Here is a 16,863-nt window from a genome sequence, read left to right on the forward strand (position 1 = left end):
TGGCGCTGTCATGTGAAAACAATAAATTTGCACATCATCAGCTTTTTATGAGAAAAGTAAAATGGTCCCTTTTCAGCTTTGTGACAAAGCTTTTCTTTTGTTTGTTTTTCTAGATATTTTAATGTAAACTTTTAGTGGCTCATTTAGTTGAAGAAGCTGGAGATTTCTCTCAACCAAGAAGGGAACTCTTAATAATACTTTGGTTTATCTGAAAAGTTCAAAATCAAAGAATTTGTTTTTCACTGGATAGCACCATGATCTTCTATCTGTGGTGATAAAGGAAAAACAGCATTGTAAAAATTTTAATTATCTAAAAGGGAGTGTCTGAGCTATTTCTATAAAGCCCTTATAATTTACCATTTTTAGAGGGGTCACTTGAACGCATCACCTGACGTGGCATCAGGTGCTCTCATTAAAGGCAGGTGTGCTAAATTCGTCAAGCAGGAAAGATGCCAAGGGGATACACTTTTCAACCGCCGTTTCTTCGGTTAAATCTTTTAATATTTAAATGAATTTATCGCCCCATTTTTTTGGAATTTGTTTTGAAAGGACTATTTATTTTGGGGAAATGTTTGTTTTGGGTTTTTTGATTTCGTTTGAACACGACAACCAGATTTATGGTTTAGCGTCACTCAGCAGCTCTCATGCGAATCAACGTCCAGCCAAAGCACCCTGGATCATCAACAAACAGTGAGTACAACCACAAACAGGGATATCCTGATTTCTTGTCCTTACACTGGATCAATCTTCAAAAGCACTGAATCCTTCATTTCCCACGATGTAACTCAATCGTGTATTTTCTTTAGACCAGGGGTGTACAAACTTTTCTAATGGAGGCCAGATTAGATCATGTGAAAATACCTGGGGTTCACCTGCTTCTGGCATGGTGTGGGTTAATAAAAACAACAATAACGATTCCATACAAATGAGACGAAACTTTAGGTGGGTTTCCATTACAGATGTGCGCAAAACTGTATTGGAAATGTTGATAAAACACAATTGTGAGATGACTGCGTTTCTATTGAGTGATGTTATGCAACTTGGGAGCCAGTTTCTACCTAGTGTGTGTTTCAGTGTTTCAATTGCAGTTTTGCGAATACCACCTCATGCAACATCAAAAATGTTTTGCAATAGATAGCTTTTTCAAAAGTTTCCATTAGGTGTATTTTATATCAGTGATTTCAGTTTGTGTAATTTCAGAGTTAATTGAAACCAGTCTTGTTTCATCTTTAAAAGAATTTGCTGACAGCTTAACACTTTCATTGTCAAGAATATGGCGATGCAATGCACACCACGACACAAGTTACAGTTCAAAATATAGGGATATATTGCAGTACTATAAGCAAGGCAATATATTGTGATATTTTTTAAATCTACTTTTTAAAGAAATCTGTCATAAAGACCACTCCAGCATATGCATAAAATATGAGTTAAAAAAGTATACTTTTTTAATGCAATCAGGACGGCGGGAATTAAATTTATCACAGCCCCTTTCCACTTTCACTCACATTTTGCAGTAAATTAGGGGGATAACCTTTTAGGCACCACCAGTGATTTTCACTACTCAGACATGCACATTCAGGAACATAGCCATCTTGTACCTTTTCACACATGACCATGGCCATAGTGGAATAGATGGGGCAAGGGACAGTCCAGCAGATGGTAGTGATGCAACACTTGTGAATGCTAACCACTTTAAAACACAACAGAGGAAGATGATGGGGCAAGGCCGGATGTACGTGAACACAGCAGAGTTGTTCACTTGTGTAAGTCTTGGCATAAAGCATTCATGTCCAAAGTCTAGCCTCGGGCTAAGTGTGGCCCTCAGACCAATTTTAAATGGCCCTTGGCTTGACTTTCAAAAAATTAACACAATATTGGCTAATCAAGCAAGAGCACTTTGCCTTTATTTTCTTTCACCTCACAACAGCTAGATAATCACAGCATTTGTAGACATGCACCAAGTAGGAACTACATAGGAAAAAAGTAATGTTTTTGGAAAAAAGACAGTAAATAAGCAAACTAATGATAACCAAACACCAGATATTTCCTGCAAGGTAGCAGACATGACCACAGCAAAGTTGCATGATAAAGTTGACAGCGAGGGCTACAGCTCTCAGAAGTGGTGGAAAGTTTAAATACATTTTCACTTAAAGATGAAACAGTTGTGTTGGTGTCATTTCTATGCTTTTTTTTTTTTTTTTTTTACTTAACCCAGATGATGATGTGAAAGACAGCTGTCCCCCTGGTATTTCCCCATTTTTTAAAAAAATAAAAGAATTAAACACTAAGCACTTAATAAATCAAATACAGATTGAAATACATCATCAGTGGAGTCTGGTGATTAGTTTGCTCACTCCCCGTGAAGTCTTTTGACAAATGGATGGCAACTTTTATGTGTGTGTCCCTGCAATATTACTGCTGTCATTCACAGCACAGCTGCTCTGGCATCTTGCCTAAAATTTGAGTAGTCTTGAATAAATTTTCTAAATATCGATCCCTACCATTCACACATGACCCCATGCAGAAAATGTTCCTGAACATTTCAGGGAAAGACTTTATGTGTAAAAGGGGCTTAAGTCTGAATCCTGGATCAGTTTTTATTTTTCAGACTGATGACATCATCTGGATTATCTGGATCCTGTAGAACCACAAACATCAAAATTCAACAGTTTTTACAGGCTGAGTAGTACTCCTTGTGATGAGTAAACTTGTCCAGTGTTAATTCCGCAGAGGTCCTTTAACCCTTTTAAACCTGGAGCTACATCACTTTTCTTGTGCTGCTTTTAGGCAAGTATTTCAACTTTTGAACCCTGTACACATTAGTGAAAAATGTTCCACAAACTGCAAGAAACCAGTAGATGCTTATATATTTATTTACATAATTATAATTTTCGAGCACTTTGCCAAGTCATTTTCTTGTTGTATGACCCCCCCCCCCACACTTTTTTTTAAAAAAAATAAATAATAATAATAATGATTTGCTTGTACTTGTTACTAATTTCTTGACATTTTTTGGGCCACTACTTTAATAGATCATTGTCTTCTTCCCAAGAAATTAAAGTCTCAAACGGTCAAAAAGTCCGTCTGTAATTGCCTGAACCATGTCTGATGTAGGATACTGTAGCTTATTTATTGCAAGAGACTCCCCTTGGTTATAAAAAGTCTATCACCAGGGTTAAGGTGTTCCTGCCCTTGCACTTTATTCCCAGAACGACTCCCCAGAAGATAAACAGACTGGGATTCTCTATTTTCTTCCGCCGGTGCTATAATAGCATGAGATGTTCATTCTGAGCAACTGTCTCATTGCACAGCTATTGCAAAGCCAAAGACCATCCCAGCGGCATGACCGTGTCACTCAAAACAGTGCTGCGGCTTTGGACATTTTTGCGGGCTAAAGTCATGTCATCTGAGACATTTAATTGGGCCCGGGCCGCCACAGGGGGACAGCGGACGGCATTCCTCCAGCTGCCTGCGCCCTGTTGTGTTGCTCTCCGCCGCGTGGCCGCACTCCGTGGATAACATGTCCATGCCCACGCTAACTTGAGCTGCTGGTTGTGTGGATGGCCGCCTTGACTATGTCGGAAAACTTTTGAATATAAACTAAAATTGTCTTAAAAGGGAAGCGGAGATTAAACCTTGGAGAGTTAGTTGTGCCATGCAGCGGCTGAGAGACGACCTGTGCTGATTCTGAAGAGTCCTCAGCGCGGACCGATAGGGGACAGACAACAATCAATATTGTGGACGTACTCTTTTGACTGATTTTTTTTTTTTTTAAACTTTATTAGACGGAATTTCCTGGGACAGGTTCGCGCTGCTTCAGGTAATGATGATGTCGGCCCTTCTCAGCAGTGCATGCTGGAGACAGTCCGTATGGATTAAACTCCATCATTATGTGGATCATAAGTCTACATTATGTTTCATTGTTTCACTCATAATGCTCTCATTTTCTGAGAGAGACTAATTAAAAACGCGCTTATTCGCTGGTGTAGAAGGTCATTGTTGTGTGAGACAGAGGGTTTACTGGGGTTAAAGCAGGCAAATGGCCTGATATAAAAAGCCTGTACCTACACTGGAGGGGGGCATGCAAAACCCAGACCTCAGAGCCAGTCTGTCAAAGCTCCCTAATTATATAATCCCACTGCAACTCTAAATGCATGATGAAACTGGTGGCTGCAGTGTGTCTGTGTGTATTCATAAAGCCCTATACTGCATTAACCCTTTGAAAACTGGAGTGACATCATTTTTCTTGTGCTGCTTCCAGATGCCTTTCTCAAGTATTTAAACCTTTGAACCCTGAGCAAATTGGTGTGCTTTTTGTCAAAAACACGAGGAAATGGCAATGAGCAACAAAAAAAAAAAAATTAAAAAAAAGAAACTGGTAGTTTTAGAATTTGTTTTTGTTTTTTTTAAGCTGGGGCACAATGTCTAGGGAAAAATCTATATGAAAGGAAAACTTTATAATTAAAATAAAATATTTTAAGTTATAATTCTAAAGGACTTTTCCTAAATCATTTCCTTTAAAAAACGTATTATTCTTTTTAAATGTACTTATTTAATCCACAAAATTTAGGTAAATTTTTTTACTATCTTTTTTGCTAATTTTGGGTCATTTCGTGTTCCATCGATCATAGCCATCTACCGATATTTTGGAAGAAATCAAGCCAATTATTTCAGGTTTCAAAGGGTTATTCATGTGCTTTATCAAAGAGTCTGCAAACTTGTATTTCAACTAAAAACAGCACCTGTTGAGTTCAGTCTTTAGTTTATTGTGGTTAAAATCACAAAAGACTGCAACGAAATATATATTTTATTGTTAATTTGTCAATCATTGTCTTTATTAACCAGTTAATAGTTTGATGTATTAAATGTGAGAAAACTGTAAAAAACATAGATGAATGTTTACAAAAGTTCAAGATGACATCCTCAAATGTTGTCTTGTTTTGTCCACGACCTAAAGATGTTTAGTTTACTGTTATAAGAGAGTAACAAAGCCAGAACATATTTAGATTTTTAAAGCTAGAATCGCAGAGATTTGTCTTTCTTTTTTTTTCTTTCCTAAAAATTACTCAAGCCGATTATCAGATTAGTTCGACATTTTATAATAGTTGACAACTAATGAGTTAATCATTTTCAGCTCTAAATCACAATGATGTACTAGGTTGGAATAAAACAAATGCCTTCCATATCAGATTGGACACCGCATGCACAATAATTAGGGTTGATACTCTGTAACTACTGATTGATCTGCTGATAAGATGTTTGGTCTATAAATATAATGGTGAGAAATGGCCACTACGATTTCCCAGAAGCTACGGTGACACCTTTGAAATGCTCAACTCTGTCTAAGCAACTGTTTAAAACCCAGAGACAGTCAACTTAAAAAAAAAAAACAGAAATGAAGGAAATCACATTCAAGAAGCTGGAGGCACTGATTTTTTTTTCATTTAAAAACTCTTAAATTACTATTAGATTATTAAAATTGCTGTCAACTGTAAGTTGATCGACTAATTGCTTCATTATTGCAAAAACATTCGCCGTCCATGAGAACCTTTTGATTGTGCTAACAGCTCTGTTTTGTGGCCTCGTGAAGGAATAAATGATCACCTCAACCAGAAGAGTGTCCCCTGATAAATCTGAAGTTAGAATTGCCTTCAGCCTCGACGACACATCAGGTAAACACACGCACACTTACAAACTGTGCACACACACACACACACACACAAACGCCTCCACACACACACACACGTGTTCCAGCATGTCAAAAATGATGGTACCAACTTATTTAGACTTTTGTTAAACCTATTACTCAATTGATCATTTAACACCTGACGAAGCTCGGGGGCTCTACTCTCACTGCATTTCCAGTATGTGTGGGACACATGCACCACATTCCTCTCACCAAAACAGAGCGGGCACAATCTGCCCCGAGCAGCTCCCTGCTCCCCTCGCACCCTATCACTTTAACTGTGTTCATTCTTCTACGCCGTAACTTAAACAGGTGCTCCCTCTATTTCTGTAGGACCACAGCATATTAAAAACTAACCACACATGCATGTGAGCAGCTGTGCACTTGCAAAACACACATGTATGCACCCACACGAGCAACTGCACAGCCTTTTATGTGACCAGAAGTATTTAATTCTTTAATCTTCAACCTGAAGTCAAAGATCTACTCCACCTATGGTCCAAGGTGTCTGTGGGGATGTTTTAGCGCAGAGGGGCCCGGCGCTGGGACAGCAGCTGCAGCTATGCAATGGTAGAGTCAGGTTTCCCCGCTAATACTAACAGTGTCCCGCTGCCTGATTCACTGTTCAGCTTTTAGAACACTGGCCTATATTTATAGGCAGTTAACACTTCCAGTCCTACTCCGCCCATCTCTGATCCCCCTTGTCTTTCTCTTTAGGAAGTGAGATGAAGGGCTGTAGCAGGAACGACACACTCAAATCCCACTCTGAACAGTGATTCATTGAAGTTTGTGACATTCTGCTTGTCATCCCACATGGCGACGTGTCCTCTTGCTGAAATACTTTTTCATTTCATAATCAGTCATGTTATTTTGGTTTCTATCTTTCTTTTTATTCAGACCTCAGCCATCCATTTGCCTGGATTCACCTCGCTTTCCAATTAGTTTTTTGTCTAGTTGGGTTCATTTTTTTGATGACTCCTTTAAAGTAACTGTACAAGGCCTGCTTTAGTTGGTAGTATGTGTACACCTGTGTACCTTGTTTTGATTGTACCTCCAGAGCTTTTCAGGCATAATCTGACTCTACCACCCAAAATCAAATTCTGGGTATTCCCTAGACCAGGGCTGTAAAATGTACAGCCTGCAAGCTTAAAGCGGTCTTCCAAAGTGTCCAATCAGGCTCTCTGGATGACTTTGTAAAGTATGATGTCAAAGAAGTCATTAAACTTGAAGGCCAGCAATTCTATCTCAGACAAATTAAAAAAGTGGAAAATGTCTTTATCCTTTATTTATTTATTTTTGGGGGGGGGCGGGTGGGGGTTGCTGAAAATAGAAATAGAAATTAAATAGTGATTCCTCACATTGACTGATAAACTTATAAACTTTACTTGAGGACATCTCTGACAGTATAGGGACACAAAATTCAAGCATTTTTATTGTATAAATTTTGAAATATTGCAGAGTAAAAGTCCCACATTTCTATCTTGAAATGACTTCAAATCTGACAATTGAGGAGCTATATAAAACATTGTTCTGTAATTTCTGACAATGACTGAAATATATGAGTTCAGGACATCTCAAACTACACCCATACTGAAAATCAAGCATTATACTGTTTCAAAGTTTATTAAACTGTAAGATTTGTGATGGTTTTACTGGTCTGGTCCACTTGACATCAAATTGGGCTGTATTTGGCTCTGCACTAAACTGAGTTTGACACCCCTGCACTAGATGATCGTGTTGTTGCCTCTTTGAACTTGTGTTTCTCAGCAGGGGCACTGAGACTTGTGCTTCGTCTGGGGATCATCCTCTAGGCCCATCATGACTTCATGCCAGGCATAGTTATAACCCCACACTGTGTCAATCCTAAGCATGAGAACTGTATTTATTCCACATCATAATTGGCCCCATGGCTGCAGGCTGGCCCACTGATACCTCTGCTTTTAGACGGTTGCATCATCCCAGGATTCTCCACATGTGTTCCACAACTCCAGGGGGACATTACTGGCGAGGCAGAGGCTGGTGCAGACAACCTGTCTGTTTCTGTCTGTCTGGCTGCATGTCTGTCCGTCTGAATCCCTCTCTGTCTATACATCTGGCCTGTCGGTTCTTTCTGCTCACTGTGTTTGACTGTTTGTATTCTTACCCTGCGTGTCTTTCAATCTGACAGCTCATTACTGCCATACAGTAAGAGGACATGGCTCATTTATAAGTGTAGCACTGTGTTGCTATGTTGTGGTGTCATTTAAGAGGCCCCTATAGTGTTTCATTTTAGTCCATTTTATGAGGCGGAGAAAGGCATTAAAGCAACTGCCTGTAGGACAACTCACTTGGCTGTACATCAGGAACATTCAACAAACAACATCAATAAAAAAAATATCTAAGAAGACATTATGCACTGCTTTGATTTATCAAATGAAGTCATTTAGCATGCTATAAAAAATCAACTTGCAGAAAGGGGCTTGAAGGTAATCAGTCACAATGAACATGTTGATGTTTTTATCGCCAAAGTGAAACCTTATTTATTAAAGAAATGGCATGATTCAGATTGTCCTTCAACAGTAGCAGTCAAAATGATGCAATGTTTCATGTTTGTCTCACTGTTTTAAAGATATATCACAGTAGTTCCCAAATTTCATGTGAAGGACCCCTAAAGTTTCATGCATTAAGGCACGGACCCCCATTTGATAAGATTTAGCTGCAGGGAATTTCATCTGAAAAGATTTTGTTTGTTTTCTATAATTGTCAACTATAGTTGAGAAGATAACCATGGAGGAAGTGGAACCTGTGATCAGAATAGTCACTCTTATGACTTGTACTGATTTCACTTCTATTGGGGTTTAAATATTAAAACAAACTGTTCCTCATTTTTGTGGAGACCTCCAGAACTCTCTTTGGTGACCTCTGTTTGAGAGCCATTGATTATATGACTATAACATGAAGTCAGTTCCCAGTGTAAGAGCTTCCTGCAATGCTTCCTGTATTTTCACAGCAATTGCAGTAGACAAAGGTATTGCCACAATCCCAACTGAAATGTGATAGAGTACTTAAACAAAAGGTGGGACTTTAATCTTTATACTACTTTATACTACATTGCATTTATCTGTGAGCTATAGTTACTAGTTACTTAATTTTATTCTTTTATATGTAACAGTAATGATCATATGATGCATCGTTACAGATAAGAATACTCAGCTGTTTATAAAATACGTAGCCCTAACTCAACTAGGGCTGAACAACTGAAAAAAAATCCAAGTCTGATTATTTTGACTGATATTGAAATTGCAATATGATTTGCGATATCAAAGTGTGTGTTTTTCTGTGTTTGTTTTGTTTTCTGGCGATCTGTATCATAGATGTCTCCTTAGGTCTGTAGAATATGATATGTAGGCCAGGACACCCCTGAAGGGTGACAATATGTCATTTTAAATGGCATTTTGACACACACTCCTTCTTTTAACACATTTTGTGTCTCCTGATATTTGAAAGTTGCAGTTGTAGGCTGTATTGTGATTTGACAAAGTTTAGATTAATTTTTAGCCCTAACCTCAACAATATTAACATACCCCCTTCATGTTAATGCATTAATAATAATTGGCTATTAATACAAATACTGTATATGCTAACATGTCACTGTGAAAGGAACCTTTCTGTAAATAAGTACTTTTACTTGTGATACTTTAAATGCATTTTGTTGCTCATGCTTCCATATACTTGAGTAAAAAGTGAGTGCAGGGCTGTTTCTCATAAGAGTATTTTACAGCTGCAACTTTTACTAAAATACAGGATCTGAATACTTCTTCCCCCACAGCAGAAATCATACAGTGTTTGTTTTACTGTTTTTCCAACTCAACGTGTAATAAATTATATTGTAAATATTATTTTAAAGTAATGAGTGAATACTGTGCTCTGTCTCAATAGATGTAAAAGATGTGGAGGACATCCCTCAGACTTTCCCAGACCTCGAACAGCGACTACAGGTATACAGTGCACTCTAGCATTGCATACAGTAAACACACACCTTGTATTGTTGGCAGGGCAACCCAAGAGGAGAGAGGACAATTATTTTAAATCAACAGTGCTGGTAAAGAAAAGCATGACATGAAAGGAAAAATCCAAATCCCCTCTCATATGCTTTACTTAACTTTGAAAAAAAAAACTATTAGCATTTTGTGTTTCATGCCAACATAGTCCAACAATTTAATGCCAAAATATCCCCTCTTTGAAATATGTTTTGATTTTGAATACTTTTGCTCTGTTAACATTAACACTGCTGTCATTATTGCTTTCTCCACTTACTGTATTATACTGTATAGTATAGCTACTTCCCAACTGAAGGCCGAGCCAGAGACATCATTCTGGAAATCACTCACTGGCAAAGAGTTGGGGGCAGGTTAAGAAAAAATGTTGATTGAAAAATAGTTAAAAAATAGAATATGTCAACCAAAAATTAAACTTAAACAAGTTTGAGGACCCTAAAAGAGTTTTTGTTTTTTATTTGAGCTTGCAATCTTCAGATCTGGCATCAGACATGCTACCATTGCAGAACAAGGTCAGGCTTTCCATTCATAAAGCATTTATAAATTTCATGCAAGTCAGTTTGGGTCTCACGTCCTCAAGCACAGCAATCTCATATTTCACCCATAGTGATGTCTGCAGCAAATTTCATGGCCATTTTCCTGATACTGTAGGAGATAACCTGTCATGGATAAAATAACATTATAATGGTGCTACTGGGGCAGTGGAGGGAAGGTCAGAGGGTCACTGAAGGAATGTGTAGGAATTTGGACTTTAGCAGCCTTTTAGTTTTAAAGCTGGAGTGATGAACTTTTGTCTCCCCCCTCTGGCACTAAGAGTAATTACATAAACAATGTCACTCTTTATAATGTGTTTTTACAGGTGAATTTGGATCGTCACCTGCCCCCAGGAGCTCTCTCCAAATATTATTTTCAATTTAATCCTTCTCTATGAATGCATTTTGTTTTTAATTTGGAGCATCCACTCCAGAAACTTTTCTTGGATGCCTTTTGTGTCATTACTACTACCATATGCCTAGCTGCCTGCCTTTTTTTTTTTAAAAAAAAAGTTAAAATCTTTATTTCAAACTGTCCAAATACATGCTCTCAGCAAGAACCAGAATTACACGCACATACACATGAAGCATTAAGGAAAAAAGGAAAGTGTGCCAAATAAAAAAATAGACAACAAAGTAAAACCAACTTAACATAAAATAAATTAATTTATGCATTACTTAAGGTTGCCACACCAGCCACCAAAGCAGAGTATACTGAGAAATACAGAGTGCTTTCCTTGGTAGCAATTAGCTTGATCAGCATTGTATGAACTTATTTGACAAGGGCCTGAATATAAGGGACATTCATTTCTATGTGAAAGTCCTGCGCTCGAGCTTTGATAGAAACAAGGGAAAGGGAATTTGCTTGGAACCATGTTGTGTGATATAAACAGTTTTTAAAAAATGTCTTACACTCCTTTTTTTAGTGTTTGGCTTATTCCTAAACTATCTGACCTCTTGCAGCCAGTGCCCCCCTGTGTGTCTCTGAGAGAGAGCGTTCAGGTGTACAAGGAGCACTGCAGGATGGCGAGAGAATTCCACCAGGTCAAACACGAGATCGCCGTGCTCGAGGACCACAAGTGAGTCCCATACATTTTATTTAACAAATGATAACAGGAGATCTTGTGGCTGGCTTGAACCAGAAGAAAACATTTCTAATCTGACAGTATAAACCAGCAGATTGTCTGTTGTTGTTCTGGCCAAAATGGCATGAAAGCCACAAGGAAGACATGTTCAAATATCCATTTACTGGTACATTAAGCAACATTGATTCAAGGAGAGCAAATGAGAATTTGTTTTTGTAATAATGATTTATAGGTGCATGTTTGAAACATAAACTTACTGCGAGGCACCTTGGATCAAAATGTCCACTAGATGGCACATGTTAATAGCTTTAATACAGTGTTTATCTCGTGATCTACTGAAGTTTCCTCAAGATGATATTTAAATAGCTGGTGATGTCTGACTTTAAATTTCAGATGCATGCTCTTTATTATGATAATTACTTTTAGATTAGAATCAAGATCAAGCATGTATGGATGTGAACGTTACACTGCATTTCTTTGTTTGACTGCGGAGGATATTTAGGAAAAGTAGCACCTATGCTGGGGTAAATATTACACTAACTGCAGCCCCTGTCAGGTGTAATTGAGTGAGACCAGCTGTATGCTTTAATGCACATATATCTGCTGTGTGTGCTTGCACATAAACAGGGGTGTGCAACGCACACACAGTGCACACTGTCCCCTGTGCCCTCAGCAGCTGTGGGTAGTCTTAACAGTGGGATTTTCAAGGCCCTGGGTTTTACCCCACCACCACACCTACACACACACACACACACACACACACGCACACACACACACACACACACAGACATGCACACACACAACCTACACCACTTGGCAGCTCCTAAATAGAGAGGCAGGCAGACTGTGATGGGATGAGTATAGCCTTGAGTTTAGATAAGAACATGATGAGTCAGGGTGGTAGAAACTCTTGCTTCTCTCTTTTCACGCTGTTTCTCATGCCAACATCCACTGACACATACACACACAATGATTCACACTTAAGAAGAAAAGCGAGACAGAACTAGACAGAAGTGAAGGCAATTCCACACATGGTGTTTTCAGGCTGATACCCTGCATACAATATAAAGTTTCACCAATACTAATACTTCATTATTTATCATCAAATGTATTTCCATTGAAATGTGAATATTTTTATATTTTTTGCTGTTTGTCACCAACAGTCTTGCGTGAGACGATGAATGTTTTGTTCCTTCCCATATGATTACACGCAGAATGACAGGAGAGTTTCAGACATACAGTGAAGTGTTGCAACAGGAACAACACTTTGACACACTTCGCAGGGATTTTCCGAAATTTGCTCAGTTTACTTTTGGTCAGTTGCAAATGTGTATATACTGTAGCTCTACTCTTTAAAGTGGATTTCAACTCTTTAATCTATCCAGTTTTTATGGAGTCAGTCAGTTTAATCAGTCCTGTAATACCAGATGGACTGAATCTTTTCCACGAACATAACGTCAATTTTAACTTGATACAAAAAGATTATACAAGAAGTAGCCCTACTATGAAAGAAAAAACATGAAAAACATGACTTAAAAAAATGTCGAAGTTTTTGGTAGACAGGATTATATATTAAAAATGGTGTCCTTTTTGTTTATCTTCAATTTGGCAGCTTATGAAATTTTAGTTTTTCCTTCTTTCTTTTTTTTCTATTCTTCTTTCAGATCTTCGCAAATTCGGTTACATAGAAAAGATTCTGTACAATTAAAATCGGACTGAGTCTGGCTTCTTTGGTTTCTGGATAGATTCTTTTGGAGTGAAAAAGATCTCTTCCCCTTTTTTAGGCTGTAAACGTCACAAATACTCATACACCCACACACATGCGTATACACATGTATGTTTTAACTTACTTTCATATGAAAAGAAACTCTGCGCAAAAGTAATGCACCTGAAACACTTATCTTTTACTGTAAATCGCACTGTGTTTCGCTTGTGGTTGAAACTTTTTTTTTTTTTTTTTTTTTTTTTAGTAAGCTGCACTTTAAAGGTCCAGTGGGTAGGATTTAGGGGCATCTTTTGGTAGAAAAGGTGTTTTCATGACCTTATAATAATCTGTTTATCTACATATGCAGCAGGTCCTTTTCCACAGTCTGCCATTTGTTCTTCAGTAGCCAAAAGCAGACAAATCAGTTACTGGCTCTAAATAAGGCCTTTTTTCGCATTTTTCACCACTAAATCCTACACGCTAGAATTTTATTTACAATTGAATGCAATCATGTTACTTATACGAAATAGAGAAATCAAGTGTAATTATGAAGTTGTGTTATACAGTAACCGCATGCCTTCCCTTTTTGTTTTGTGTAAGTCATAGAATACTAAAAAATGAATTATGCAACTCAGATGGATTTACCAGTATTGGTTAAAAACTAAAAATGGATTGTGGATGAGGAAATTCACAGAGATAAGATGAGATAACCACCATAGTTTCCACCATCAAGCAGTTATGTCTATTTTTATGATTCCTTCTTATTACTTGTGGATCTGGTCTTTCAGGAAATAAACTGTCTGAAAATGGTTTCATAGGTACGTATTTGGATAAGAGGATTTCAAATGAATAGTCCATTATAATCAAAAAGTGACTTATTCAGAAAAGCTGATTGTTAATGACAGGTCATGTTGGACTAGACAAGGTCAATTTTTCCATATAAATATAACATTTTGCATAATGTTAGCGCAAATATTTAGCGCAAACAAACATGAGAAATGTTTGGGTTTTTTCAGACAAGATTTAAAGGGTTAATTTGCGATGCAAACGAAAGAGAGGCCCCACTAACAAAAGTAAAAACTAAAAACACTTCTTGCTCAGATTGATAGATTTTTAGTTAAGTTACTTGGTTCTTCGTATTTGTTTAATTTGCTTGTACCTTTAAGCGCAAAAATGTTTACACCACTGTTGCAAACCTATCAAACGTGTGTATGAATTTAGCTCAAATGTGTATGGCCAGAGGACTTAAAGTTTATTATGGTTATCTTTTGTCATAGTGATGTCATTAAAGCTCCAAAGACAGACTGTATTGTTGAATAGAGACTCATTTTCTTCTTTGTTGATGCTGCTGTTATGTGACTTGGCACTTACCAGCTGTAATACAACACTGACATTCACACACTCTCAGGCGTGAGGCCATGACACGCACGTTGTACACATACATGTGCGTGCGTGTGTGCTTACACTGCCATTCGAAGTCCAAAGGCTGATCTCTTCCCAGAGTGTGAAATCACTGTTTGCCAGGCAAAGTCAGGTCATCCTGCCTAAACCAGAGCTGCAGTCATTCAATTCAAACGGCTTCATGAAGTGGTAAAAAAAATGTTAGTTTGTGTTATTTTTTTGTGGCATGAATGTACTAAAACTTGAACTTACAAGATACCAAAAGTACCATTGGAGTGAAGATACATTTGTCAGACAAGAACATTACTTCTAACCAATAACATTACATTGCAAACTTGCAGTCCACTGTCCCAAACTAAACTGCCATGAAAAACACTGACTAAACAAAAGACAAGTCAAGTTTATTATAATAGTCTTTCCTGAAGAACTCATCAGAAATTAGGGACATTTTACTAAAGTGTAGGCCTTGTGTGTATGTAGGATATAGGATTTTGGGAGATATATTTGCAAAAATGGAACATAATATTCATTGCTTAGTAGCGTAAAACATAAACGTAGCAAACTCAAAACATTGCAAACATCAACAATGTAGCTGTCATAATCAACACTTTTATTGGGGGGGGGTGAGGAAGAAACCTCAGGAAGAGCGGCAGAGGATGATGAGGGATCCCTTGTCCAGAACGGACAGACGTGCAATAAATGTCGTAAATAACAAATTATGTACAATTGTGGCAAAAAGGAAAGAGAAAGGGAGAGGGGAGAGGGGGAGAGAGGCACAGCAATAAAGTCAAGTGAAAATTTTAATAACAAATGAATAAATAAAAATAGCTCCCTAAAGTTTTACAAAGTTAGAGTTCCTCCCATGCTGACACTTTCTTCGGCCCCGATAATCGCCAAGGCCAGTTATCTGTCAACCCCTAGCTTGTAATTTAGGTTTGTATCAAACATCAGTAAACCATCTTTCCTTCTACATAAAGAAAAATTTGCTCTGCACATCATGAATATAACACAGTATTTGACCATGCACCACCAAACGTCTTATTTACTTATTCCAGAGTGGTCAGGATTAATGTTTTTGTCCAGCTCAGCCCTTCCTGTAATGTTGCATTGTTTCCATGTTTATTTTTGGTTTCTCTGGTTTCCCTCACACTGTAGAAACAAGACAGCTGGAGAATCTTAATTGCTTAAAGATATGATTTTGAGTGATCGTCTGCAAATCTGCCTTTTTCTGAACTGGGAACCTGTTATGGGTGTTTCCCTGCCTCTGGCCAAGTGAAGGCTGGGAAAGTATCCAGCTTTTCACAACTGAAAAGACATAAAACGGCAACAGAAAAAAAGACTTGATAGTTAATTAATTGTAGAATTTGGAGCAATAATATACTGTTTTATGTGTTTTTTTTTCTTTTTTTAAAAAAAAGATTTACACCACCTGCTAATATTTTTATCTAACTCATCTTTTTAGGCGCAAGTTGCTTGCAGAGATGGTTGAGGATGAGCAGGTTGCCATGGAGATCGCCCGTCTAGAGGAGGAGTTTAGGCGTCTAACAGAGGAGAACCGCACCTTGGTGACTGTGCACAATGAGCGTGCTCAGCAGCTGGAGAGGCTCTGCGTGACCACCCGAACGAGGCAGGACTCCTCGTGACCTCTGACCTCCGCGGAACCTGAGGCCTCCAAACATCCAGTTGACGCCAGGCCAGGACAACCAAGCAGAAATAAAGGCTCAGTCAGTGCTACACAACCACAGTCAGTGAATCAGCCAATTACACAGTGAGGCGTCGTATTTATTCATGTCTGAGTAATTTTTTTGAACCACTGACGTGCTGTCATCATCAGTGTGAAGCTGTTGTAGTGATTCTACCAGGCTATGACACAAGACCACTTTTTCTGGGTTTTGTCATTGTGTGATCTTGCAGAACCTTCCCTGGTCGCCACTGCAATACCTTGCAGTATATTTATGTCAGCTGCTGTGAATGTGACCAGATGCTCTGATATGTCTCAGGTCCTGTGGAGAATCAGATCTTTTTACCTGAGGTCTGCGAAGGGAGCCAAAGATTGTATGATGTGGTCCAAATGACATATTTTGAGGAGTGTTTCCCCTCCCCTCTCCCTCTTCCCCACCTCCCACACTTGCCTGTCAAAGTTCCTGTAATGATAAAAGGAAATGAGTGTGTAACAGAGTGTCGGGGATCGGGAAATTATAGCCATTTGTACGAAACAGCAAAAGAAGAAGGGTGATTGTTCATTTCACAATCTGCAGTAACATAACACTGTTAGAGTTGTACTTTTTTTTGACATCTCACCCACCTGTAGATGGAGAAGTATACAACAAGATAAACTGTTGCTTACCATCCTCGTCTATTAATAAAATGCATTTTATTTTAACACCAGCATCAGTTCCTTAGTTTCATTTCT

General features: G+C 38.2%; 1 protein-coding gene across 4 annotated transcripts; it reads left to right on the top strand.

The window, feature by feature from the left end:
* The first annotated feature begins 391 nt into the window (after positions 1-391).
* On the top strand, positions 392-16,838 carry map3k7cl (map3k7 C-terminal like). 4 transcript variants are annotated; one of them, XM_088088818.1, is made up of 5 exons: positions 393-690; positions 5,571-5,675; positions 9,608-9,666; positions 11,223-11,338; positions 15,913-16,838. In XM_088088818.1, exons 2-5 carry the CDS (start codon positions 5,600-5,602, stop codon positions 16,091-16,093), a joined length of 432 nt encoding a protein of 143 aa, XP_087944944.1. In that variant the 5' UTR covers positions 393-690; positions 5,571-5,599; the 3' UTR covers positions 16,094-16,838. The 4 variants fall into 4 exon arrangements, with proteins under 4 accessions (XP_042355685.1, XP_087944944.1, XP_042355683.1 ...); XM_042499749.2 differs by having other exon boundaries at positions 396-690; positions 5,594-5,675; XM_042499750.2 differs by lacking the exon at positions 393-690 and adding an exon at positions 3,468-3,823 and having other exon boundaries at positions 5,594-5,675.
* The last annotated feature ends 25 nt before the right edge of the window (positions 16,839-16,863 follow it).

The sequence above is a fragment of the Plectropomus leopardus genome, chromosome 15, assembly GCF_026936395.1.
Source record: "Plectropomus leopardus strain MGB_pleo_1.0 chromosome 15, ASM2693639v1, whole genome shotgun sequence".
NCBI lineage: Eukaryota > Metazoa > Chordata > Actinopteri > Perciformes > Serranidae > Plectropomus > Plectropomus leopardus.

Bases quoted from the DNA above. Each gene is read 5' to 3' on its own strand.
- map3k7cl (XM_088088818.1), top strand. From the start codon at position 5,600: ATGATCACCTCAACCAGAAGAGTGTCCCCTGATAAATCTGAAGTTAGA. The intron at 5,676-9,607 runs GTAAACACACGC...CTGTCTCAATAG, and splicing joins CAGCCTCGACGACACATCAG to ATGTAAAAGATGTGGAGGAC. The intron at 11,339-15,912 runs GTGAGTCCCATA...TCATCTTTTTAG, and splicing joins GCCGTGCTCGAGGACCACAA to GCGCAAGTTGCTTGCAGAGA.